This window comes from Capsella rubella, unplaced genomic scaffold (assembly GCF_000375325.1).
Source record: "Capsella rubella cultivar Monte Gargano unplaced genomic scaffold, Caprub1_0 scaffold_7, whole genome shotgun sequence".
NCBI classification, from domain to species: domain Eukaryota; kingdom Viridiplantae; phylum Streptophyta; class Magnoliopsida; order Brassicales; family Brassicaceae; genus Capsella; species Capsella rubella.
The window spans coordinates 7,279,767-7,304,003 of record NW_006238917.1 but is presented as its reverse complement, the minus strand read 5'-3'; the positions used below and the strand labels follow the sequence as shown (position 1 = coordinate 7,304,003).

The 24,237-nt window shown below is 36.3% G+C and overlaps 8 protein-coding genes across 10 annotated transcripts; 3 read left to right on the top strand and 5 right to left on the bottom strand.

The window, feature by feature from the left end:
* Nucleotides 1-128: 128 nt before the first annotated feature.
* On the top strand, nt 129-1,523 carry LOC17880684. 2 transcript variants are annotated; one of them, XM_023779329.1, is made up of 5 exons: nt 129-137; nt 278-352; nt 510-602; nt 830-1,021; nt 1,118-1,523. In XM_023779329.1, coding segments are annotated over exons 2-5 (462 nt in total). In that variant the 5' UTR covers nt 129-137; nt 278-351; the 3' UTR covers nt 1,294-1,523. The 2 variants fall into 2 exon arrangements, with proteins under 2 accessions (XP_023635097.1, XP_006284567.1); XM_006284505.2 differs by lacking the exon at nt 129-137 and having other exon boundaries at nt 173-352.
* Nucleotides 1,524-2,387: 864 nt separating this feature from the next.
* On the bottom strand, nt 2,388-3,104 carry LOC17878234 (15.4 kDa class V heat shock protein). The gene is made up of 2 exons (XM_006284673.2): nt 2,941-3,104; nt 2,388-2,840 (listed from the first exon to the last, which is right to left on the bottom strand). Exons 1-2 carry the CDS (start codon nt 3,074-3,076, stop codon nt 2,572-2,574), a joined length of 405 nt encoding a protein of 134 aa, XP_006284735.1. The 5' UTR covers nt 3,077-3,104; the 3' UTR covers nt 2,388-2,571.
* Nucleotides 3,105-3,810: 706 nt separating this feature from the next.
* Nucleotides 3,811-9,179, top strand: LOC17879436 (pentatricopeptide repeat-containing protein At4g21880, mitochondrial). 2 transcript variants are annotated; one of them, XM_006283046.2, is made up of 17 exons: nt 3,811-4,035; nt 4,125-4,196; nt 4,311-4,358; nt 4,476-5,096; nt 5,201-5,386; nt 5,514-5,575; nt 6,076-6,183; nt 6,273-6,386; nt 6,587-6,682; nt 6,832-6,930; nt 7,233-7,352; nt 7,566-7,670; nt 7,761-7,925; nt 8,037-8,164; nt 8,257-8,335; nt 8,532-8,749; nt 8,898-9,179. In XM_006283046.2, exons 1-17 carry the CDS (start codon nt 3,927-3,929, stop codon nt 9,073-9,075), a joined length of 2,508 nt encoding a protein of 835 aa, XP_006283108.1. In that variant the 5' UTR covers nt 3,811-3,926; the 3' UTR covers nt 9,076-9,179. The 2 variants fall into 2 exon arrangements, with proteins under 2 accessions (XP_006283108.1, XP_023634891.1); XM_023779123.1 differs by having other exon boundaries at nt 8,532-8,693; nt 8,898-9,068.
* LOC17880535 (zinc finger MYND domain-containing protein 15) lies at nt 9,038-11,317 on the bottom strand. Its single transcript, XM_006285408.2, has one exon. The coding sequence runs from the start codon at nt 11,099-11,101 to the stop codon at nt 9,194-9,196; it is 1,908 nt and encodes a 635-aa protein (XP_006285470.2). The 5' UTR covers nt 11,102-11,317; the 3' UTR covers nt 9,038-9,193.
* A 274-nt stretch (nt 11,318-11,591) lies between these two features.
* On the bottom strand, nt 11,592-13,349 carry LOC17879346. The gene is made up of 2 exons (XM_006284430.2): nt 13,210-13,349; nt 11,592-12,511 (listed from the first exon to the last, which is right to left on the bottom strand). The coding sequence occupies exon 2, from the start codon at nt 12,488-12,490 to the stop codon at nt 11,816-11,818; it is 675 nt and encodes a 224-aa protein (XP_006284492.1). The 5' UTR covers nt 12,491-12,511; nt 13,210-13,349; the 3' UTR covers nt 11,592-11,815.
* A 1,130-nt stretch (nt 13,350-14,479) lies between these two features.
* LOC17877711 (proteinaceous RNase P 3) lies at nt 14,480-18,045 on the bottom strand. Its single transcript, XM_006283343.2, has 6 exons — nt 17,936-18,045; nt 16,038-17,109; nt 15,478-15,579; nt 15,216-15,394; nt 14,922-15,111; nt 14,480-14,825 (listed from the first exon to the last, which is right to left on the bottom strand). Exons 1-6 carry the CDS (start codon nt 18,031-18,033, stop codon nt 14,730-14,732), a joined length of 1,737 nt encoding a protein of 578 aa, XP_006283405.1. The 5' UTR covers nt 18,034-18,045; the 3' UTR covers nt 14,480-14,729.
* Nucleotides 18,046-18,818: 773 nt separating this feature from the next.
* Nucleotides 18,819-19,225, top strand: LOC17878696. The gene has a single exon (XM_006285868.2). It carries the CDS (start codon nt 18,819-18,821, stop codon nt 19,176-19,178), a length of 360 nt encoding a protein of 119 aa, XP_006285930.1. The 3' UTR covers nt 19,179-19,225.
* A 1,368-nt stretch (nt 19,226-20,593) lies between these two features.
* Nucleotides 20,594-23,617, bottom strand: LOC17878630 (protein DETOXIFICATION 38). Its single transcript, XM_006282905.2, has 7 exons — nt 23,298-23,617; nt 21,873-22,504; nt 21,724-21,780; nt 21,370-21,608; nt 21,155-21,273; nt 20,978-21,064; nt 20,594-20,847 (listed from the first exon to the last, which is right to left on the bottom strand). Exons 1-7 carry the CDS (start codon nt 23,613-23,615, stop codon nt 20,782-20,784), a joined length of 1,518 nt encoding a protein of 505 aa, XP_006282967.1. The 5' UTR covers nt 23,616-23,617; the 3' UTR covers nt 20,594-20,781.
* Between the last annotated feature and the right edge of the window lie 620 nt (nt 23,618-24,237).

Below are 24,237 nucleotides of genomic sequence, written 5' to 3'. Positions count from 1 at the left end.
GCTTAGTGCAGCCGGTTCAACACCAACCTCGCAACTGGGGTTAACAGTGAACACTTAGTCCATGTGGTGAGCTCTGACAAAAGAAACATCACAAGTTAAATAGATTCACATGGAAAAAAAGTTGCAACCAACGGCTGGTAAGAGAAGAGTCGTGTTTATTTAAACATGAGCATGCAAATTTTGACCACAATGACCAGAAAAAGGGCTTTTATTTTATTTTAGTATATGTATGATTTGTCAACTCCGTTCATATTCCTCTTTCTCCAACCTTACGCAGTTGTACAGACCGATCAATTGGACGGTTCAATATACCACAAAGCAATATTTTGGATCGAGATTGGAACCAAAATTAGTAAGTGTGTTCTGCTTGAATTATGTATTGGTTTCGTCTTACTTTTGTTCTGCCCATCATCAATTTCATTCGATTTGTGACGATTGGAAAAAGTTTCAGCTTTGAATATTTTCTCTAAATTTTCCTTTTTTCTTGGATTTTTTTTGTTTGTTTGTAGTGTACCCGAAATTGAAAGCTAATCACGAAGCTGGTAAATACAAGCAGAGGAGTTCTTGTCTGAACTCGAACTCTTTCCAATCTCCTGCCTCTGGTAATTTCTCTCTGCTTTTTCTCTTTGAATTTTGACTCTTTTAGATTAAGAACTGGATCTTTTAAGGTTGACTAGGTTATGCTTAGGAACATTGACTTGGTTTTTTTATGGAGAGCAATTCCAATATGTCAAATATATGTTTTTTTTGTTTTTGTTAACAATCCAATCAAATGCAAATTTTTCAGAAGTATCTATTTTTATATTTGTATCTTTTCTCATTTGAACAGAGAATAACCAAGAAGATGATATGCAAATATATGTGGCCAAGATTCCTAAGATTTACATACCTAGTGTCCTCATCTCTGAAAGTGAATCCACCACTGAAATGAATAAACCTATCAGAGTATCTGACATTGAAGTAAAACACAAACCCAAAGCCAGTCCGATCCTACGCCCCCGCGCTGTTGTATCAAGTCCCGGTATGGTTTTCGAGCTGCTTTTCGACCTTTGTTGTCACACAATGTTGCAATTGAAATGTAAATTATGACTCTTTCTTTGGAAATTCTCTTCTTTAGACAATGATGCAATGATCGGCAACATAAACAAGATTGAAGAAAGGAAAGCTAAGAAGGTTTTGAAGAATGGTGATCATATCAAGAACAGAGCTTCTCAGCCTAAGAATGTTAGTACTACCAATGTGAAGATTTCTCATCGTATAGTCGCTAAGCAATCGGGAGTCAGTTCAAAGTGAATCACAAATGATCAAACTTTTTATATTGATGATGCTTCAGCGAGACAGGAACTATATACTTCAGTTACTCTACTCAAATAACGTTTTGAAAACGTGATTCCGCTAGACTAGTTTTTATCATTCTCAACATTTTATTTCCACATTTTGTAAAGTGGTTTGTTATATATATGAGACGCATGTTAATTGAAAAGAAAATGAGAAGTCTGCAAATTTAGTCTTTCATAATCTTATCGAGCTTCTCTGGTTTCACCAAAACCCTCATTTTGCTTTTGTGAGTTTCTTCATCACTATCGTTTTAGCTGGAACATTGTAATTCCAAACATGGCTTCATCAAAGGCTAAGAGACGACTTGTAAATTCATAAAGGCCGTTGTTAAGTCAGGTCTTTTCCTTGTTTTGGTTCTAGAATATTATTGGATTTGGTCTGACCACTTTAACATTGATAGGGATTGACAATGTTTGTGACACCTAAGTCTTGTCCTAGATCTTCTCTGGTACTGAAATAGTATATCCTTGGATACATAAGGAATGGTAATAGTCTCAATTAGCACCAAGAAGTAAAGAGTTCATTCTACACTTCTTAACAGTCCATGTTCTTTTATGATATTGGTGGTTTAAAGGCAAAGAATTCTGTTTTGAAGTTCTACAAGTTACACAAAGAAGTAAATATCAAGCCTTCATCGACATCTTTTAATAAGCTTATTACTTATCTTTATGACTCAAATGAGGTACTTGCACGCTTCTATTTATTTTCGTTTCCGTCACCTCTCTGCAGTTGACTCATGATCGTAGGTAGCCACTGCTCTGGATGTAGCTGAGAATATGCATGAAGCAGGCCAGCCATGTCTACATAGTTTGGAGTCTTTTTGACATGGTACGCTATCTCCTTCAATCTACTGTAAAGAAAGTTGGATTTGGTTGCAATCTAGATCACAAAGATTGTCTTTGACATACTATGTTCAAGCATGAGTTTCAGTGTTTTAGTCCAACTTTTCTCTGTTTCAGGTGAGATGGTCTCTATTAAAGACATCTATAATTGAAGAAACGAAGGCCATGGACCATTCTTTAAGGCCAAAACTGAGAAGATCGAACCACTAATCATATAATTACCATTGTTTTTAAATTCATTTTGAAACATAAACATAGGATTTGGATTGATATACAAACTACACATAACAGTTCGTTGTTTTTTTAAGAGATTACATATTCTTATATGTTTATCTTATCTTAAGAGATTGAGAACAAAGATCGAACTCGTGGGGAACAAGGAAGAACATTATTAAGCAGCTCTTGCAAGAAGCTGAAGTGTTTCAGGAACATTAGAAGGATCAATGAACCTCCTAGTCATAATCCTCTTTGGCACAACAACAGTCAACACACCATCTTCATAACCAGCTGATATCCCGATCATGTCAATAGATTCCGGTAACCTGAACTTCCTCTTGAAACTCTTCGCCGGCGGATCCGTTGATCCAGCCGTCGCCTCCGTTCGTATGATTAAGTATATCGAATCTTCGATCTCAACTTTTATTTCTTCTTTCCTTAAACCTGATTAAACAAACATAACAACAACACAAATACAAAAACCATGAAAAAATCAGGTAAAAGATAATCTTTGTGTGGTGATAAAAGTTACCAGAGTATTTACCAGGGAGATCGACAGAGAAAGTGTGAGAATCTGGAGATTGAGACCAACGAACATGATTCTCTTGGTGGTAGTCATTAAAAGATTGAGAAGACAAAACATATTCCCAAGGCATCACTTGAACTGTCTGAAAATCCATTTTTCTTCTTCTTCCTCTTTTTTTTTTTTTTTTTCTACTGGATTGAATGATTTTGGCTTCGTATTTATAGTAAAAGCAAAGATGACCCCAGTTGAACCATTTGAGCAAGTAGTTGTCTAACTAACTTGAAAAATAAAAGTCGATCATAAATAAAACAATAAATATAAAGCACTTGAAAAGTCGATAATTGGGTTGGTTGGTTTGATATGATTTATATGAAATTCTTTTTTTTTTCTTTAAACTCAAGCAATCTTGTCGACTCACTCACTACTAGTCACTACTACAGCAGTTCTTGGTATTTCTTGAAAAGAGATACTTGCTAAAATACATTTTTCCCGACAAACTTCTACTTTATACTACAGTTATTGTCTTATTGACCACTAGATAATTATATGGTTCCCTTCAAAATAAAACATTTTTAATTTTTAGGTACCTACACTATCAAATATCTATTGAACTTATTTCGAATAGATTTCAAACCACTCGTTTTGCTTCGACCTTTGCAACTTGTAGATAATAAAATAGCCACTTGCCTCAAATAAAATATTTAATTTTTGTTACCGCGGTTTATTTTCCGAAAGAGGAAATTTTACAGAACCGGAAGAGAAAAAGATAGAAAGTACAGGGCCTATCTTTAGTGTATATGTTACTTACTCAATTACCCTCAACTACATCGTTTAATTACATTATTGCCACTATACTCCGAACACGAAACCTTTGCTGGGGTTTATCGACTGGTTTTATGATTCATCGTCTTCTTCTTCGTTTCCGATCTCATGTGAATCCTTGTTTCTAAACGGGAGTGATATCTAGGTATCGATTCGATTTGGGTTAATTAACCTTTTTGTAAATGGCTTTAAAGGCGAAGAGAAGCTTAAGCGCTGTGTTCCGTCTTGCGATGAAAAACTCTACCAGAACTGCTAAACCCGTGGATTCACCAATTCCTGAAACTGGACTAGGTAACGTCTCTTCTTCTCTGATTTTCTCTAATTGGGTCATTTCAAAATCTGGACTTTTTTTTAGTGAATCTCCCTGTTTTGTTGAACAGTGTCAACGAATTTTATGCCGGAGATTCTCTCGTCGCTTAAGTCTTCCGACGATTCGTCCAATACTGGTCACGGTACTGTTCTATGTCTCTCTTACTGGAACCAGAACTGGGTGTTGTCAATAATCATTTTGTGGATGTTTGATTGTTTCCAATTTGGTTCATCATGATTCTGTTGCCTTTGTGTAGGTCTTGCGGAACCTGCACTGGCTGGTCAGATCTCCTCTGCTTTAGATGGTATGTAAATGTAACACCTTCTCTTTTGTTTTTATGAGTAAGGGTGCTTATTCTTTGTCAATGAGCTCTCCAGTGGTACTTCTTTTGGGCACTGTGTAATTTTGATGATTGTTCCAGTTAAACTTAGTGGTAGTAGTCTTCTTCAAGAAAGGAATCGCCATAAAGGTTCCTTGAAGAACGCGTTCGAGTCCTCAGATTTCCTGACTAGGAAAGTTTGTTCGTCGCCAAAGCCGAAACTGGCTTCACGTGGAAGGATCCAGACAGAGAATTACCAGAAAAAGCAGTCGGAGATTATGGCGAAGCTCGCCAAGGGATGTCTTCGGAAGTTGGGCACCGAGACTATGGTTGCTGTGATGAATAAAATGGGAAAAGAAGCGGGTGAGAAAGAATACAACACAATGACTAAACTTTGCATAGCACGCGCGAGGAGTAGCAATGATGCAGAATATGCTCTTGATCAAATTGGAAAGGCTATTGAATATCTCAAAGATATGAGACAACTCGGGTTCGCTATAAGAGAAGCTGCTTATGGGCCTTTTTTTAAGTACTTAGTTGATATGGAAATGGTAGATGAATTCCAAATTCTCAAGGATTTTATCAAGGAGGCAAGTCCTGAGTCTCGTGGGAGACTTGTCTACTATGAAATGCTTCTTTGGATCCAAGTCGGCGATGAAGAGAAGATCCACAAACTTTGCAATGCTGTTGATGATAGTGGGCTAAGTTTATCAATCCTACAAGGTATGCCACACACTGTACATGTAGTATTATATTCATTTAGAATTCTGTTTTTTTCTTTTTAGTTTGCTCCACCCTCAAAAAGTAATCTTTTGGTCATTCAACAGAATATTATTTGGTTGCACTCTGTGAGAAAGACAGTAAGGAAAATCTTCAGAAGCTCTTAGAGATTGTCGACATAACAAAAGTATCTTCACCAGATGCATTGAAAAGCATATTTGAATACCTTGGAAAATCGCTGTCGGAGTCTGTTGCAGTGAGGCTACTCTGGGACCTAAGAGACTGTGGTAAAGGTGAGATATAAATCAATCAAAATAACCTGGTGCTTTTTGCAGACACCGATTCATATTTGATGCAAATTAAATATGAACACTGATGACTCATTTTATAGCATTGTACTTGGTTTCTTGATATGTTCAGATGGAGTGGAGACAGTTTCCAATCTCATATCCAACTATGCAACTTGCATTTCAAATTCAACGGTGAGTACTTGGTATATATAGTACTTGCAAATTTATAGAGGCGGTTATTAACTCTCTAGTATTCTCCTAGATTTGTTTCTTTTCCATCTAGTTTTAGTATTACCATGGTGATTTTTGTTCATTGACAATGTTTCCAAGTCTCATCCTAGATCTTTTTGTTATTGAAATAGAGTGTGTTAAATCGCTTTGCTCCCAAGTGTTCTGTGAAAAAGTAACGTCAATCCTTGGTCCATTAAGATCTTCTAGCTAAATATATTCTCTCTTCTCACCTTTTGGTATTTAATTACTTAACTTAGTGTTGACCACATATACATTGACAATTGTTTTTCCTCCCGACAATGATAACTGATATATCTATTAGAGTCTCTCAAAATTTTTACATGATGTTTTATATTCAAGGTCTTGAGATTGTGAGATTTCTTTCTTATTGTTAAAGCTTCTTTTCAATTTAGCCAATGGCTCCTAACCGTCCATGTTCTTACATAATTTGGTGAGACAAGGTAGAGAATGCCATTTTCAAGTTTAACAAGTTGCATGAAGAACTAGATATCATGCCCTCGTCTACGTCATATGAGAATCTTGTTGGTTATCTATGTGGCTCAAATGAGGTATTTGTCCGCTTCTGTCATTTTCAACTTTCATTTCCGTACTAACCTGGTTCCTTAGTTTGACTCATGATAATTCCTTTGTGTTGTAGGTGGCCACTGCTCTTGATATAGTTGAAAATATGTGTGAATCAGGTCTGGAAATCTCGGCAAACATCCTGCACTCTTTGTTACAGGCCATTGAGCAGATTCTTGCGTTTAATTTGGTACAGACCTCCTTCTGCTTGAAGCATGTTCCTTGGACTTCGTCCCAATCTTTTTGTTAACTGACTTCACTATCTGTTCTACATCCAATAAAACAGCCAATTTTAGGCTAGTCACTGATATGCTCTTGATAGATCACTGACATCTTTCTCATACTCATGTTAAACCAGAGTTGTGTTTGGTCATACTGTTTCTGTTTCAGGTGCAAAGAATCTATTCAATAATGAGCAGCAAGAATGTGAGGCCAAATAGTGAGACTTTCAGGAGATCGATAAATTTGTGCATAAGAATCAAAGATGTAACTTATTACCAATTCTATCAGCTTAAGTTCCTTCCTGTCCTGAATTTTGTTTTATAGACCTAGATATTAAGTATGAATGTATTCTCACAGATGCAATGTTTGTTTTCCGACCATAAAAATTTGCTCTCAACCTTGGTTCCGTACAGTTTGAAGGTGCATATCATATGCTTGGTAATTTGAAGAATTTCAAGTTGGCACCAAACTGTAGCATGTACAATTCTATACTGGCAGGATATTTCCGGGAGGTAATATCTTAAGCTCTCTTTTTTAATTTCCCCTTTGTCTCACTTATCGTAGAATCCATATATTCCTTTAATCATGTGTTGAAATATGCATGGAAATAAGATTGTGGAACATGCAAAGAAGCATATGTTGTCTAAATTTCTATCGTAGCATAAATGTATATCGAATAGGCAGGTAGCTGTAGTCAAAAAATTATTATAGATTAAAGGTCCTCAAGGTTCTAGACCGATTGATAGTTCATCTCAGTTTCTTCCATATTGTCTAGCGAGTCGTTTTTTACTGACATTTTTGTATGGTTTTGAAGAAAAAAGTGAACAGTGCCTTAAAGGTCCTCAAGGAAATGAAAGAAGCTGATGTTAAACCTGATTCCATTACTTTTAGCTATCTAATACAGTATTGCAGCGAGGAGGATGCTATTGCGGAGGTAATCAAACTGTATTTTACTGATATTTTACCTCGTGCGAGTTTTCTTCTTCTAATCTTGAAGTTGGAAACCTAATGATACTGTCTCTCTTGTTGTGTTGTCAGTTGTTATACATACATTAAAAAATTCTAGGGTATGAGAGAAATATTATGAGGAGATGATATACATACATAAACTGTGTTTTTTTTCTTTCTTTTTTTTGTTATTTAAAAGTATTATGAGGAGATGAAGCAAGCAGGACTTAAAACTAATAAGCACGTTTACATGTCCCTTATTAAAGCATATGCATCATGCGGGCAGTTTAAGAAGGCAAAACGGGTAAGCTTGTGTATTTTATGTTCTTTTAAAATTCTAGAATAATTATGTTCATGATTCAGTGTAAGAGCTCAAGCTTTTTTCTTACTTTAGGTGCTCAAGGACCAGAGAATTTCGCCTAAGGATCACAATGAGCTGAAAAGTGTGCTTATATCTGCTCTAGCAACAAATGGCAATATAACAGATGCTTTAAGTATTTATGAAGAAATGAAGATAACTGGCTGCACCGTAGAGCCAAGAGCTATTATCTCTCTTATAGTAAGTTTAAAGTTTTCACTTTCGTCATATTTTTCCTCGTTATGTAGCCGACTAATAGCGAATAAGAGATACCATAACGTATTGCAATAACCTCAAATTATTTTTCTGTAGGATAACTCTGATTCAAATGAAGAGTTGAGAACGCTGGTTCAACTCACTCATGAGCTGTGTGATTATAAATTTTGGATTGATGGTTTCTTCAAAATGATCGTGTTTGCTATTCGCAACAATAAATCAAGGTACAGTGAATTTTGCGTGTTCTTTGTTTAGTTCACACGTGTACCCCGTCGTTATTGACTAACCTGTGCTTTATTTAACCCCTTTTGTGTAGCTCCATTCTTGATTTGCTAGAACAAACCAAAAACCACTTGTCCAAGGATGACAGCGCTGTGGAATATTGGTTTGAAGAGGTCTGATTCTATTTTTCTCATACATTTTCAAAATCTTTACAAGCTTTTTAACAAACTTTACATGCTTTTCACTGAATTCGTATTGTCAACTGATTTACTATAACCTCAAGTTTCTCATATGTAGACTCAACGAAATCTTGGAAAATTCTGGTGTGTTTTATTTTCTTAACTCTTGGCATCTTATTGTTTAAATCAGGTGTTTAGGTCAATAGCGGACACAGAGTCTAGTGATGTGAAGCTAGGGCTGGACTTGGTGAGCTTTATGAAGGAAGAGCTTGAGTTATGTCCTTCAAGAAAATGTCTAGATTTTCTTCTCCATGCTTGTGTCAATGCCAAAGATAAGCAGAGCGCTCTACTGGTATGGAAAGAGTACCAATTTGCAGAACTTCCTTACAATGTCCTCAACTATTTAAGGCGAGAGCTCTTTTTATCATCTACATTCAAAAGAATGATTTTGAACTTTTCTTAGTAATCGTATCTAAAAGAGTGGCTTTTCCTTAGTAAAAAGTTTTGTTCTGGTGAGAGTGATGTATAATGAGTTCTTGGTTATATGGCTCCACAGGATGTATCAGGTTCTAGTAGCTGCAGGAGATTCCAAAAGTGCAGCGGAAATAGTGTCAAAGATTCCAAATGACGATAACGATGTCAAATGTATAGTTAACAAAAGCCGTAGTGTATTTACTCCGAAACTGGAAACGAAAAAGTCCAAAAAGAAACGATTAGCTCTCCAAGCAAAGTAGGATGATTGGTTAAAAGCCCACATTGTATGAGATTTTGTACAGAAGTGAACACGATTGCCACTATAGTTGGCTAAGTTTTTATAACTCGAACGCTTATTACAACATTTAGACAAGTCTTTTATGTATTCACCCCGAGGATGAAGCCGTTGCTGTAACAGGGAAGATTGCAGGATTTAGCACAAGTCCTCACAGGCGAGCGGAAAGGGTTAGGAGCAACCAGATGAGAGATATTCAGCCCTGCATTACGCAAAACTGCCTTTGCATTTCCGCAAGCTTCTTCTGTCTTATCAGTGAAGAAACTGGGGATTGCCATACTGTTCACTATCTCAACCGCTCCTGTCCAGCTCGAGTACCCATCCAGGTCACAGTTCAAGGCTACAATAATATCCGGTGAAGTCAGGTATGTTACCTCGTCTTGGTACAAGCCTTTCACAAAGCTCACCTTAACTCTGCTATTTGTCGTTGAGGTGGTTGCTATTGTACCAGATAAGTCAGATGGGACTTCAGGTCCGATCATTATGATCTGCGCGGTTCCTAAACCATTAAGCAAGTGATTGATCTCTGTGAATGCTTTGATCCAGTCAAGTTCACGTTCTGGACCTAAGTAGTGGACAGTTACTTCTTTCCCTTTCAGCAACAGATTCTTGGAATGGGTGCTTACTGATGTTAATATGTGGTAAAGGGTTAAAGGGTAACAGAGAATGTCCGAAACCGGGCTTGACCGTGGTAGACACCGTAAATCATAGTAGTCTGACCAATCTGACATGAGGATCATACCCGGGGAACGCCTGTTGTTCAGATTCTGAATCGGTAAATCTTGTGGATAATTCCCTTCCTCTAGCCCTCCCCATGATTCAGATAGTGCTTCTGAGGAAAAACAGTGTAAGAGACCGAAAGGTTGGTGAGAATAGCAACTACATTGTCTTCTCCACATTCCCTTTTTATGGATGCCTAAAGATCCAAGCCACTCACATGGGTTTACACCATAACACAAGAAATTGAAGGTTTTTATCTTGAGCTCTTCTTCTCTACTCATCATAGCTTCGTAGAGACTACAAACACTCCGGTGCATCTCTCGCCAATGCCGGTTTTCGCAGTCTGAACCGCAGTAGATGGGTGCATGGCAATGACTACAACAAACACACTCATCTCTATGAACAGATTTCTCACACATTGTGCACTGGCTAAACCCTGCTTTCACACCTTCACCAACGCCCAAATTGGTCATTCCTGCAACTAACTCCAACACTTCATCTTCTCGTGCCATCATAGTTTTCTTGGACTTCTGTTCATATGATTGTCCAGGAGGATGTGAAACCGTTACAGCAACAAAGTCATGGCCATTGAACATCTCTGGTGGCCACTGAACATCAACAGTCTCAATAAAAGGCGAAAACTTTATTGTCCTTGGCAATCCAGACTCCTCTTGAAGCAGCAATGGATGAACCAAAGAAAGAGCTTTCATGATGGCAATCGAAAGTCTAATCTCTTCGAGTGTCGGGCTCCTAAACTGTAGCTCATCAGAGGTCGTGCACCTGGCAACATCGATGACCGGAAACCGATCAGTTCCGGAAACTTGTAAAGACAAAGACTTAACCATCCTCTTGTTAGAAGGAAGCATCAATGATTCAAGCTCATAAGTAACCCTTAAAACCTCAACATTCGGAACTCTAGCCATTTCCCATGAATCATCAGTCATTTTCAGTGCATAGCTCGTGGACCTATACATATATACCCCTATATCACCACCATCCCCTCCTATGAACTGAACACACTGGAAAGGCTGTCTCTTTCCTGACCAATCTGAGGCTTTCCCAACTCGAACACCAAACAAATGACCAGGTCTAAGCCTCTTCCATGGCTCACTTCTGTATAAAGAAGCTGAAGCTTTGAATATGGATTGAACAATGTTGGAAGATATACCTTCAACTTTCATAAGGCAAACACCGGATCCAGGTCCAAGACCCGGACCTGACCCGAACTGATCCTGAAACCTACCAAACAAGTTCTTCAAATGCAAATCCATTCTTCAAACTTACACACAAAAGAATCAGATCTGAGTGAAGAAGATGAAGCTCTTATGAAAAAATTTGCCCCACAATAAATGATTACTAAACCTGCAAATCCTACAGAATGCATCAAAAAGAAAGATATAGTAACAGAGAAAGATCAAAGCCAAGCAGAGAAGAAGAAAACCCAAATGGGTTATTGTGCATTGGGTACTGTAATTTGAATTGTAGAAGATATTGCTAACTCTGGTTAAACGGTCATGGCCGACAAAAGTCAAGAAGAATAAAACAACTTTTTTAAACCGTTAGATCGTTACTACGTTATTGCTTTATTCGTAATCGGACGGTTCTTAATAAACAGAGATTAATAAATAGATATTCCACATTTACGAATTGAAACAGACTGAATAATAATGATTAGTGCAATTTATGTAACTTCACATTTAAAACGACCAATGCTTATATGAACTTATTACTTGCTCTCAGTTGGTTGGTTAGGACACAGCATTAGATGAAAAGATAACTAAAAATAAATGTTTGCGTAACATTGTATTACAACAGATATAACTCAAGTCTGTAAAACATAAACTGAGGGAGAAGACAACAGAAAATACAATTGAGGTCTGTTACACATAAACAACCGAACAGAGTTTCAACTCCTACACTTAAGAAGTAGCTTCTTCTTCCATGTTGCTATCAATCTTCCTTCTTCTCTCCTTCAAGCAGCTCTGCTACTTGTTCATCTCGCCACTTGATGTTGACCTGTTTCCAAGCTCTAGCTGAAGCTCTTCTGGCACGTACTCTCCTTGAGAAACAGGTTCCACGATCATAAGGTCGAATCCGCGAACCTCATTCTGTACCACGCCACGACTTGGTCCTTGAGCAGTGCCAACGGTCGAGACTGGAGTTGGAAAAAACTCCATTAGCCGATTCGCTACTTGTGCATTGACTCCATCTTTCTGAGCAGTAGCTTCCTTTGGTGGCACCGGGAATCTTACATTGCACCCCTGCTGCAACAGTGTCAACGCTTGAGCAGATTCAGCAAACTCCGAGTCAGTGGTGTCAGCAGCATCATTCCTTGCTTGATCAGTAGGGAGAGGTTGATCAGTTTCATTGCTCTTGTTATCTCCTTTTCCATACATTTTAAGATGAGGAGCCAGGTCCGTTTCTGGAGTGACTTGTTGGACCATACGTGGATTAAACAAAAAACCTCTGAATCTGATGTCACTGTCTTTCACCTTGACGTTAAGAATATAGCCTGCGTCGAAAGTTCCTTCGAGCACACCAGACACCATCTTACCTAACAAGTTCGTCTCCGGGTTTGGAGTTGTGGTATCTTCTCTGCGTGGACGACCCCTCTTTCTCTTCGCCAAACCACCATTAGCAGCAGGAGGAAGCGAGTTCATGGTGTCTTGATTCTGCTGATTCTACAGAAAAAAAAAAACAAACCAAAAACATATGTTTATCGTCATGCAATCATATGTCTTAATGGATGTAAACAAGCAATAAGAAGATGTATAAAGTTCATTACACAAAGAGATATATTCAATATTACATTCCAAATCTACAAAACATAGATTTCACGCTAATCAAACCTAATTGTTGTTTCAATCTGAAACAAAAATTAAACAGAAACACCGAAACTAAAATTAATTTATGAAACTGATTTAAGACGAAAATTGAACATGGTAGAAACCTAACAATTATGTGATTCAAAATAAACTCCCAATTCAGAATTTTAAAGAAAATATCCATCACATAAATTTAATCCACACTCAAAACACACACATACATTTACATACCCTAGATTTCTCAAACCCTAGTATCTAAATATCAATATACGAGAATTTTCAATTCCAAAACCGAGAAAAAAACGGATCAAAATTCTATATATTTTGGATTAAACAAAAGAAAATACTAGAATAATTTGTTTACAAAACTCCAGAAAACGAATCTAAAACAATCAAAAAACAAACCTGAATCTAATTAAAAACAAAAAACAAAACATGGATCAATATTATCAAACCCTAGAAATGACCGTATATAAAAAACTCAGCCTACCATTATCAGAACCTAAACAAAAGAAGAAGAAGAAGAAGAGGAGCGTAAATATTATTAGGTATACCTGACGGCTACGCGACGCAGCAAAGAGCACACGAAATGGTTCTTCAAAAACAAAGAAGCGTGAGCATGTAATGTGTGAGAGAGACAGAGAGTATTTATTAGCTTCTTCGGCTACCTTTGTTCAAGTTTTGCGGTTTCTCCTTCGCGTCTCTTCATTTGGCACCTTCTCATGTTTCGTAGCCTAATAATATAGGCTTTTAATGGGCTTTTTTATATTTCTCTCAATCATTAAATATTTGTCTTTACTTTTAATTTGTTTGTATCTATATTAAAAACCAAAAGCCTCATTTTTATTAATTTTAGTTTACAAAAAAAATCTATAATATGCCAAAATTAATTTATCACAAAGGTAATATTTTAAATGAAAAGAAAAAATTATAAAAAATAATGCTAAAATATGGTAAGACCAGAAAGATTATTTCAACGGCCGTTTCGACAAAATACAATCTTTCGTTGCTTTGGAAATATCATAATTTAGCCGTGTAGTTGGATAATTGGCTAAAATTTGACTTGTCCATTAATGTAGCATTATTATTTCCTTCGCGTCTCTTCATTTAATGTAATACTTCAATCATTAGTTATTTTAAATAATTTTTGTTCGATACTTGTTGATATTCTAATTTTAGCTTTTAAAACTTTTTCTCTTCGATTGGCTCATTTTCTATGATTTTTTAGTGTTAAGTTGTTGACAAAACAAAAGTATTATTTTATAAATTTTGTTTTATTATTTTGACCAAATATAAATAATCGTTAGCTTGAAAGTATCACAAGTTAGTCGTTTACTCAAAAATCAACTTAAATATATAGTTTTCACAAGTAATACATCATTGTTTACTTTCTTTAGTTTTAATATGTCACCTCAACAGTTACATTTAAAACATTTATTTTTCACAAAAAGTTGAAATAACTAACACACTTTAATTAATTATATTTATCCTTAAGTAATAATATACACTACATCAATAGTGCCAAAAAAAAAAAATTAATAATATATACTATCATTATACTTTTCTGATATTTTTTGGTTTTAGTAACATTAGTGTTCCAGCTCTAAAAACCCACGATCAAAACCTCTCTTTGGAATGATCATTGCTTCTGGTTCATCTCTAACTCAGAAAACCTTACTAATCCAGTGGCCAAGTCACAAGTTCGTTTGTATAGCCAGCCACCCCATTAGAAACACCAAAGACGAATCCATGACCAACACTAACCTTTGTTCATGTGAGAACTTAACTTTTGGAGAGAAAAAAAGGTAATAAAACTTGTGATGATGATTATTAAACCAATTTTTATTTGAAGAAAATTAAAAACCTTGTACAAACAACATTCTTTCTTACAACAGAGTCACAAATCGAAAAGGATGAAATGTCAATTCCTATATTTTTAACTCATGGTATTCTTCTCTTTGGCTCTCATATCAGAAACTAAAACTGGTCTGAGTTCTAACATCCGACGGTGGAACCACAATCTTCAAAATTTTGGTCAAATGATGCTGACTTGGACAATATAGAGTGAATCAATCTATACACTCTGCCTTGTAATGCAAATCCAACTTCTCAATGATTCCTCATTGTTTTGGCAAGTTATGGGAACATGCCATGATCCTTTCTCCGATTCCTAAGTTTATATCCAAAAAATAAGATTACACAGATTCAGATATGTACTTCATCTGGAAAAAACACCAAATTTTGATATAAGATTGAGAAAAAAAACCTGGATCACAACAGAAAAGGGAGGAGGCATCTCAAGCTTGAGACAACCTTTGACAAAAGTAAACCGAACTTGATGTCTTTCTTTCCATTTTTGGAAAAAACTGCTACTTAATAGTTCAAATATGTGATCTCTCATCTCATCATTAGTCACAAGTAAACACTTGAGTTTAGCAGCAGCATAGAGCCAATACCTGAAATCAAAACATCAAACAAAAAGAAACCAATGATTGAGTAACAAAACCAAAACCATGTCAGTGTAATTATATAAGAAGCTTAAGCTTAAGTCAGTCCATACCAATCATCATTGGAACCTGGTGGAGTCGCGTATAGGACATTGTTATTAATCCATTCTTCCACCAGACTCCGGTGATTCGGGTTATCTAAAAGCGCACTGACCCGTTTCTTGTGCAACAGAATTAGCGGCTGTTTTTTGTTACCACTTATCTTATAAAGCTCCTTCACAACAGCTTCAAGCTGCTCTTTTTGCACCATGTTGCATTGTGTTAGTATTCGCAGGAATGTATTCAAAAATGTAAAAGAAGAAGAGCAATGAGAACCTGTGGTAGACTGAAACCACCATCTGCAAAGTTTTGTTGGTAGAGCCCAATATTTGCTCCATCAAGTATAGCTTCGTAATCTCCATGCTTTTCAAGCCACTCCTGTCAAATAGTTGAAAAATAAATATGATTTGAATATTAACTAAATAAATAATCAAACATGTATACTACTTGCAATAAAAATTTTGATTCAGGCACTAAACTATAGACTTCTACTGTTCTTTCTCGATAGATAGTCCATACTATAAAGTTTTAAAAATCACATTTGGAACTACAAAGAACTTAAAATATGATTCCCAGTTCATACGAATCCATGCCAGAGGTGTATGCAGAGTTAAAATGAACAATGCAGAAACACATAGAGCAGCTAACGTCATTTTCCAATAAGAATTCAAAGCACTATTACCTTTCTCTATATAATTAGAGAAAATTAACTACGAAAAAAACATAAAACTTCATTTCGGTATTTATCTCATGCAAGATTTTATCTACCACAACTTATAAATTCCACACAATATTAGATGCAAGCTAAGAGAAAACATCCATTATTTCTTTCTAACCTGAAACTCGCTGAAGTCCGCCATTGGCTCACATGAATTCATCTTCGCCTTCCTCTCCATAGCCAAACCCACCAAAGAATCCACAAAATTTTCAGTCTCTAACTCATTGGTATCTACACAAGCCAAATGCTCACCACAGCTCAAGCATTTCCCAGCTGGACTGACACTACCTTTTGTTACAATCCATTTGCCTTCCCCAACCCACCCTAGACCATGCCACCCGCCCCCATTCTTCAAAACAGCGGCTCTAAGCAGCTCAATATCAGAACTAATCCCTTTATCACAAACCTCACTAGCTTTCTCTCCACAGAACCATTTCTCAATAATTTTTGAAGTTTCTTCACTAACGCAGCCAACACATTCTCTTAATTTATGCAAATATCTATAAACCTTCTTTTCTCGGCCTGTGACAGCGCTTACCTTCAGCAAAGCCGAGATCTCTGGCTCCTCCAACACAATACCTGAAGCATCCATGTGGTCTTCCACTTCATAAGCCTTTTCAGCATGCATACTCTCACAGAAACAGAGCAAAGCTGGAGAATAAGTTCTCAGGCGAGGGACCGAAACACCGCCAACAGCAACAATGTCTTTGACAAGCTTGAAAGCATAATCACCGTCACCCTTAGCAGCAGCTAGACGTGCCACTGCAGTGACAGAGGACTCATTAGGACTAATCCCGGAACTAACCATACGATCAAAAATTTCAAAGCCACGGTCGATGGCAAGGGTTTGAAGAGACGGGTCACTAATGGACGCAGAGCAGAGGTAAAGAAGGCTTTGGAAGTGTTGCTGACTGAGGCGGATGTCAGTGGAAGTGATAGCTCCATCATAAAGAGCCAATGCAGCTGAGAGATCCTTAGACTTGGAACAGGAATGAAGACTGACAAGGAGATTCTTCTCTGGATTGCGGCTTCCCTTCTTCTTCTTGTTTGGTTTTGTAGGGCTTTCTTCATGGTGGCGAGAGCGGCGTTTATCAGTACCAGCCATAGAACAGTATATATGCAAATTAACAGGGCTGTCTCTCAATGCTACAAGCTTTGCATTAACGAAGGTGGATGATGAAACCCTTACCCTAGCCAAAAAAATATTGAAAAATCCCAAGATTAAAACGAGCAGTTAACAACATTACAAAAGCAATCCTTTCACAGAGATTGCCATTCGAAATCGAGGCAGTAGAAGGAATACAAAAACCACAATGTCCCATAATTTTTCACCATAAAGCAACAGTCAGTACTAGGCTAAAAAGATAATTCCGATGTTTCCATTGATTTCAGATCACTCATCGACCAAATTTTACACGGATTAAACAAAAAAGAATATAAATTTATATAGTTTCATCTATCCATACTCCTATTGATCAGTTCTGCACCTCCCTGGCAAATTCAGGATCCAATTTTCGACAATTGAAGGTTGATTGATACATGCAAGATTAAGATTAGATATGATATAGATCCAAAACAGAGATTATCTTCCAATTAGCTCAACACCACACTAAATTATTGAAACTACAAGATTGAATTAGGACCATGAAAGAATTGAGCATCTAAAGGAAGAAGCACAAAAAAACACAACAATCTCTACTGGGAACAGATACATATATATATATATAACATAAGATTCATCAGAACCTAGCGATTACGGGACATGCATGAACCCTGAACTCCTCAAGACAGCTTCAGCAGCTGTGTAAACTACGCTACTCTAACTGTTTCCGAACAAATCCTGACTAATCTAGGTTAAAAGCTTCCACATTTAATGGATACAACTAGGGTTTATCAATCTCTGTACTTTTTAAGATCGACAGGAACCTTAGAAAAAAGGCAGAAACTTTAAGGTGTAGAAACGAACCCAGAAGAAAGGTCAAAGACTCAAAGTAGTATTTGGTAGAAGAAGCTAACCTGCGAGGAATGGCTCGATAGGGTAAGCGAGTTCGAGAGAGACAAGGCGGCACGGCGCAGAGCAAAGAAGAAGGCACTGAAGGTTTTTTTAATTTCATAGCTTTTCATTATCAACCTTATTCATTTTGGTTTTCTTCCCCAAAGAAAAAAAAAGGAAGCTCAAGATATCATTTTTCATTTTTCTTTAATACAAAAAAACATTAATATTGTATAGTTAAAAAAATAATTCCAGGAAATAATTGTATATATTTATCCATTGAAAAAACCCAATTGCATATGAAAAAATATATATATTTTTAAAAAAATATAGCCCTAAATGAATATTTTTGTAACAATTATGATTATATTTGTTTTTAAAAATTTTGTTTGGGTCAACCAACAATTATGTTTATATTTCACCAAAAAAAAAAATGATGTTTATATATTATAGTTTTATTCAAAGTAAAGCAATATGTTACTTGCATATTTGTAGTCTGCAATGTATTTGGAATTGGGTTAATTGATTATTCTTATAGGAAGACATATTTTGGCTAAAGTTCAAAAAGCACAAAATACGAAGAAAAAAAAAACTAATATTGGTGGTCATCCTTACATTGCATAGGTTTAAGGTTTGGGAAACCGAACTCAGTTGTATGGATTGGAGATGGAGTATTGGAGTTTATAACAAAATATATTGATCATTCCTTCATAATGTGAATATGTGTAATAACATGTGCATGAACCACCTGGAATATTGGATAGTCCACATGTTATGCTCATATAGTCAAACAATAAAAAATCCCCCACATATGCCTAATTGTCTATATATATAACAATCCTCATTTCTACTACCTTAACTATACTCACACCACGAAAACTTTAAGCTCCAAAAACAAAAAACAAAATGGCAATGATGAAGAGTCAAAACCAATACACAAAGATAGAGAAAGAAGATATTCATGAGATCATTCACAGGAGAGCTCAGTTTCTGATCCACAAGATTCTCCAACGAGCAGATACAGAGACATTAAGACAGCAACAGAAGAGAAATAGTACTATCGTCAAAACATCGGCGTTTAGAGTGGTCGGGATAAGAATGAAGATAGGGAAGAAGCTGAGGAAGCTAAGGAGGAGTTGTGCAATGGCGAACAAGCATGGTGATCTCATGCCACGTTTTCTCAAATCTCTTAGACGTTATTTCTTCTGTTCCTCTCCTCCTCGAAATGTCTCCGATCTTCCTCCTCTCTTCGCTCTTCATGTTTAAGTTTTTTTGTTTTCCTTGTCATACCATAACTGATACCTTATATTGAATACTCGTCTCTAGATCTATGTTAGCAATGGTGTAAACAAGACTTATATATGAACCGTGTGAGTTAATAACTCACAGACGAATTGTTTTAAAAGATAACAAATGAGGGATCTGGATTCACATCTTATCGCATTTATTTACTCGTTCACCTAATGGATTTTAAATATGTACTCGTCTATGTCCTAACAATTAAACTTAATATGAATAGTAAGTCAATCAAAATCCCATACCACTGATACAGATAGTTTTTTTTTCCGAGTGTTTTGTAGTGATATGGGAGTATGGGTCGCATCTACCACCAAAACATAATTGTGTTCAATTTTTTATTTTTTTGAATGAATGTAAAAAAAAAAAAAAAGCCTTTTTTACAATATATGCATCTCTTAGTAGATATTGATTTTGAGCATACAAAAGTGAAACAAAGCAGAAAACTATAGCTGAGCTTGAGTTGTTTTAAGACTGTGAGCTCATAAATGTGTTCTATTACTCATTGACTGGAACATAGATATATAATTGACTACGTACATACATCATAAGATACTCAGAATCTAATTAGATAGCACTTAAACTGTTTATATGTTTGTGTTAATCAAACGATGTTGTTATATTGGTCAAGGCAGTGGAATCTATTTACAGGACGTATTCTCCTCTTCTATTTTTCACTGTAAATTTTCTATGTGATGGTTATATATTTTAGAAATTAGTCAGGGACATATTTAACATTAGCTTTTCGCTATGAGGAAGGGAGGAACATGGTTGTCTGAAATAGTGGAATAAGGTGTACGATTGTATTGGCCAAAAAAACAAAAGAGGTACGTACGATTGTGAACATGGCATCAGTCCATTGAACCTCTCCTTAAGATTAGTAATTAAGGTCGGTGATGCTTTAATGCTTTCCGAAGCATTTTAATTTCCCCGTTGACTAATTTTATCTTTGTTTGCGTAGGGAAGTAGTTGACTATATCCCAGTACATCTTATGTAAAACCGTCACAACTCTTAAGCTAAGATTTGCTTAAAAACCTATGCATTGAGGATGCTCTAAGCTTTTAACATATAGTTTACATTGTAGGTTTATTTTAGTTTGTACGATCATTAATTAGATTTCTGACAATCTCTTTTATAACTCGCGTTTGTCTATTATACAGAACAGGCGATCCACGACTGCCATCACAAATGTCCAACTTGGAATACATTATGTGATTTTAGTGAACCGAGATAAATTGACTAAACCGAATTTGAATCAAACCAGACCAAAATTATTCATTCAATTACTTAGGTACAAGAGAATTAAGAAATTTTAAAACCAAGCTACATTGATTTACTAGTTAATTGTTACAATATATTTCATGATCAATGATTCAAGAATATATCCATTCGAGATTGATGAGACTAGCCCATCAGACTTAGCCAAAATACAATTTTCCCAAAAGATAAAAAACAAAGAAGTAGATATCGAGTGAATAGTTTTTCTATGTGCTACTGCTAACTGCTAAAGTACATATATATTTTTAACGATGATCTTCGTCATTAAAAATAAACTACTTTTATATATATCCATTACGAATTCTGGCGAGACTCCTTGACGTCGTCCCACATGTCCAATCGCTTTTTAGCTGTTTCCACCTGAATCATTGTGTAATAAGAATCTTAGTAATTCTCGATGTGCCTTGTGCATAAACCAAATCTAATCTAACTTTTGATAAATGATTGTAAAACATTAGTACGTGACTCAATTACATGTAAGGTTCGTTACCTCTTTATCCCAATCTGTTCGATACGTGACGTAAAGTAAGATGAGTGTTTGCATGAGGGTACCTCCAATCATCCCTGTCCATATTCCCTATTGTATAACCAAATTCACATTAAAAAATATTGAAATTACACTGATAATAGTAAAGTATATACAAACAGGATATATATAAAAACGAACCTTAGCTTGATAATTGAAAGTGAAGCCGAGAATACAGCCAACGGGTATACCAACAATATAGTAACAACCAACGTTCACATATGCCACGTATGTCTGCCATCCACATCCCACTGCCACTCCTACAAACAAACACCAAACCGGTTCGGTTAATTTACGCCGGTGCTTTCCGAATCTAACTGATAGTTGCATGCATGTGTTATTATAGTTATGTTTACCGGACAAGACAGGTTGGATTCCGTTGAGAATGATGGTGACGGCGAGAAAAGGACAAAGGTCCGAGACTGCCTTAGCCACGTCAGCATCCGACGTGAAAATATAACTGACGTAATCACGTGATGCAATCACGGCGAGGGCCTCGACGACCGAGATCAAGAAGGAAACAAAAGTCGCCGTCCATGCAGAGAACAACACCGATTTTGGATTTCCTGCTCCAAGCTCATTACTTGTTCGTACACTGTCCATGTCATAGTTTTCTTTTTATTTTAATGATTTAATTTGAGCAATGTTTTTCTAAACTATTTATATGGTCGAAAATGTAAAGTTAATTAAAAAAATAAAATAATACTAACCTTGCAGCCGCATTGAACCCAACAGAGACCATGAATGATAATGCTGAAATTGACATACTACAAAAGAGATAAGAAATTTTAAAAAAACGTTTACATAACAATACTCAAAGAGTACTAAACTGAAAATGTAATTTAATTAATGGACTTACCAGATGGATAGAGAATCAAGAGAGAGCGCAGGATCATTGAGCAAACCGGCGAGAAGAACAAGAATCTGTGAATACCACATTTCTAGACAGATCATTACAGCGGAGCCAGCAGACAGTTTGAAGAAGCTCCAAAGACCATCGAACGATCTCGAACTAAGACCAGTCCACGTTTCTCTAAACCTTATGCTAAATGTAATGTATAACGTCTGAGCCCCAACTATGAACCACCAAGAGATAGTAAGAACATAAGCGATCCCCATAAGGCCCATGTTCATTACATATACGGTGACCCACGTCAACGATATCTGGAGGAGGAGTGCGGCGGCTGAGATGTATGCACTCGGAGCAACCACGCTTTGAGCCTGGAGGAACTTTTGGGCAGTGAAGTTGATGGCGTAAGCGAAGATTTGTGGGATGAGTCCGGCGATGTACAAAGATCCCATGTACGACACCTTTTTAGGCTCGCCTAAGAGGAGAAGAATGGGGTACGAGAAGGTGTATAGTACTGTCATAGGTAAGCCAACTAGAGCGAGAACAAGTGTTGCTCTTTGGAGATAGATCCCAAGCATCTCGTACCGGTGGGCACCATACGCTTGTCCACATAGTGTCTCGACTGCACTACCCATGCCCAACTGTTCAAAGAAAATAAACCTAAATTTTTTATATCATTTGACGTCATAAGTGTGTAAAACGTATATGTTAAAAGTGTGAATCATGTGTTTATAATTCTGTTCCGAATCGTACACAAAAAAAATAATTAAAAAAACAAATATATATCGATGCGACAACAATACTTAAAAATTAAATAAGTTTTGAAAAAAAAATCGTCACAAGTTATGATAAAAAGGTGAATGATTATTCTCAAAACTTATACACCAAATCTGTAACCATAGTGGTTATGGTTTCATTTAGTGAGATAGTTGGGAATTGCCGCTGGTTGCATAACATAAGTTTCAATCCCTAAGACTAAAAGTATATGAGTCGTTCATTCTTTTTTTTTTGGTTACCAGCGGTAATCATTTACAATATTTGAATAACGTTCTTGTTACTGATGTAAAATAAAATATACAAAACAAGAAAAAGTAAAGAGTCCAAAGTAGAAGGTCCCATAGTGGAAATTTTTTACAATAATTGTGTTTTGCTACTAACTTTTCCATAAAATAAGCAGAAAAAAAAATTAGTTCTCCCACATGTTTTCACTTGACTGGTGAGAACAAGGAGGAAAAGTGGAAAACATTTTCCCACCTAATCATTCACTCGAACTAGCTTTACCAATTGTATCGCTAGCATTAGTTATCAAACTTGTAAGTTGTACCATATACTTCAACAAGATTACGAACCATTAATAAACGTCAAACAAAACAATCAATATATAGTTAATATGTTACTAGTCTCCAAACATAAGTAAGGTGGCTCTAAACGTACCATGAGGGCATATACGAGATTGAAGCTGCTGTTTCCGATGGACGCGGCAGCGAGTTCGTTACTGCCGAGACGTCCGGCAAAGATACGTGCGGAAATACCCATTCCGCTGTTGACTAAATAAACGAGTATCGCCGGAAGTGCCAACCGGAAAAGTAGTTTTATCTCTATGCACACTCCTAAGTACACGCGCCTCCGGTACGGCAAGCTACTCTCCGTTAACACGCTCTCGAGCCCGACCTCCAACGGAGGTTTCTTCTCCCTGTCCACCAACGGTCGCCGAAGATCGACTCTCTCCGCCGTCTCATTTGACACATCCATATGTTATGATTTTAGGTTATTCTTTTAGTATTTTTTAACGTCTATATATGTTATATAGGTTATGACAAGTTAGTAGGGTTGTTTATATAAAAGACTGATGAAGAAATTGGGTGGAATGTGACGATCGGTAGGGTTTTAAAATATATCATAACGAATATAAGAAAAACAAAGACTTGTGTGTTAAAAAAAAAGGGAATTCTACAAATTAACAAGTAATAAAGTCTTTTTAAAAATGGTTGTTTGTTATTATTTTTTGTTCTTTTTCAAATGGAACGAACAAAAATAGAGAGCAACAAGAGAGTGCAGGTAAGATCCAGAGAAAAGACATAAAATACTGTAAGTTGTTTATATAAAACAACAGAGGAAATTATTCCATTGTGCCACGGATCCGGATGTAAAAAAAAGGGAATCTCGTATAGTTCATGCCTTCATGCTATTGAACCTTATATGTCTTCTCTTAACTATATGGTACAATTCTGCCTCGGCTCAAGTTATCCATTCTAAAATATGTCTCTAATCAACGATATATCATTTTGCAAGAAAGAAAAGTTGCATGGCAGCATGCATGCATGAAGAAATTAATTCAACCATCACCCGATTAATCAAGTTTATCGACCAGAAT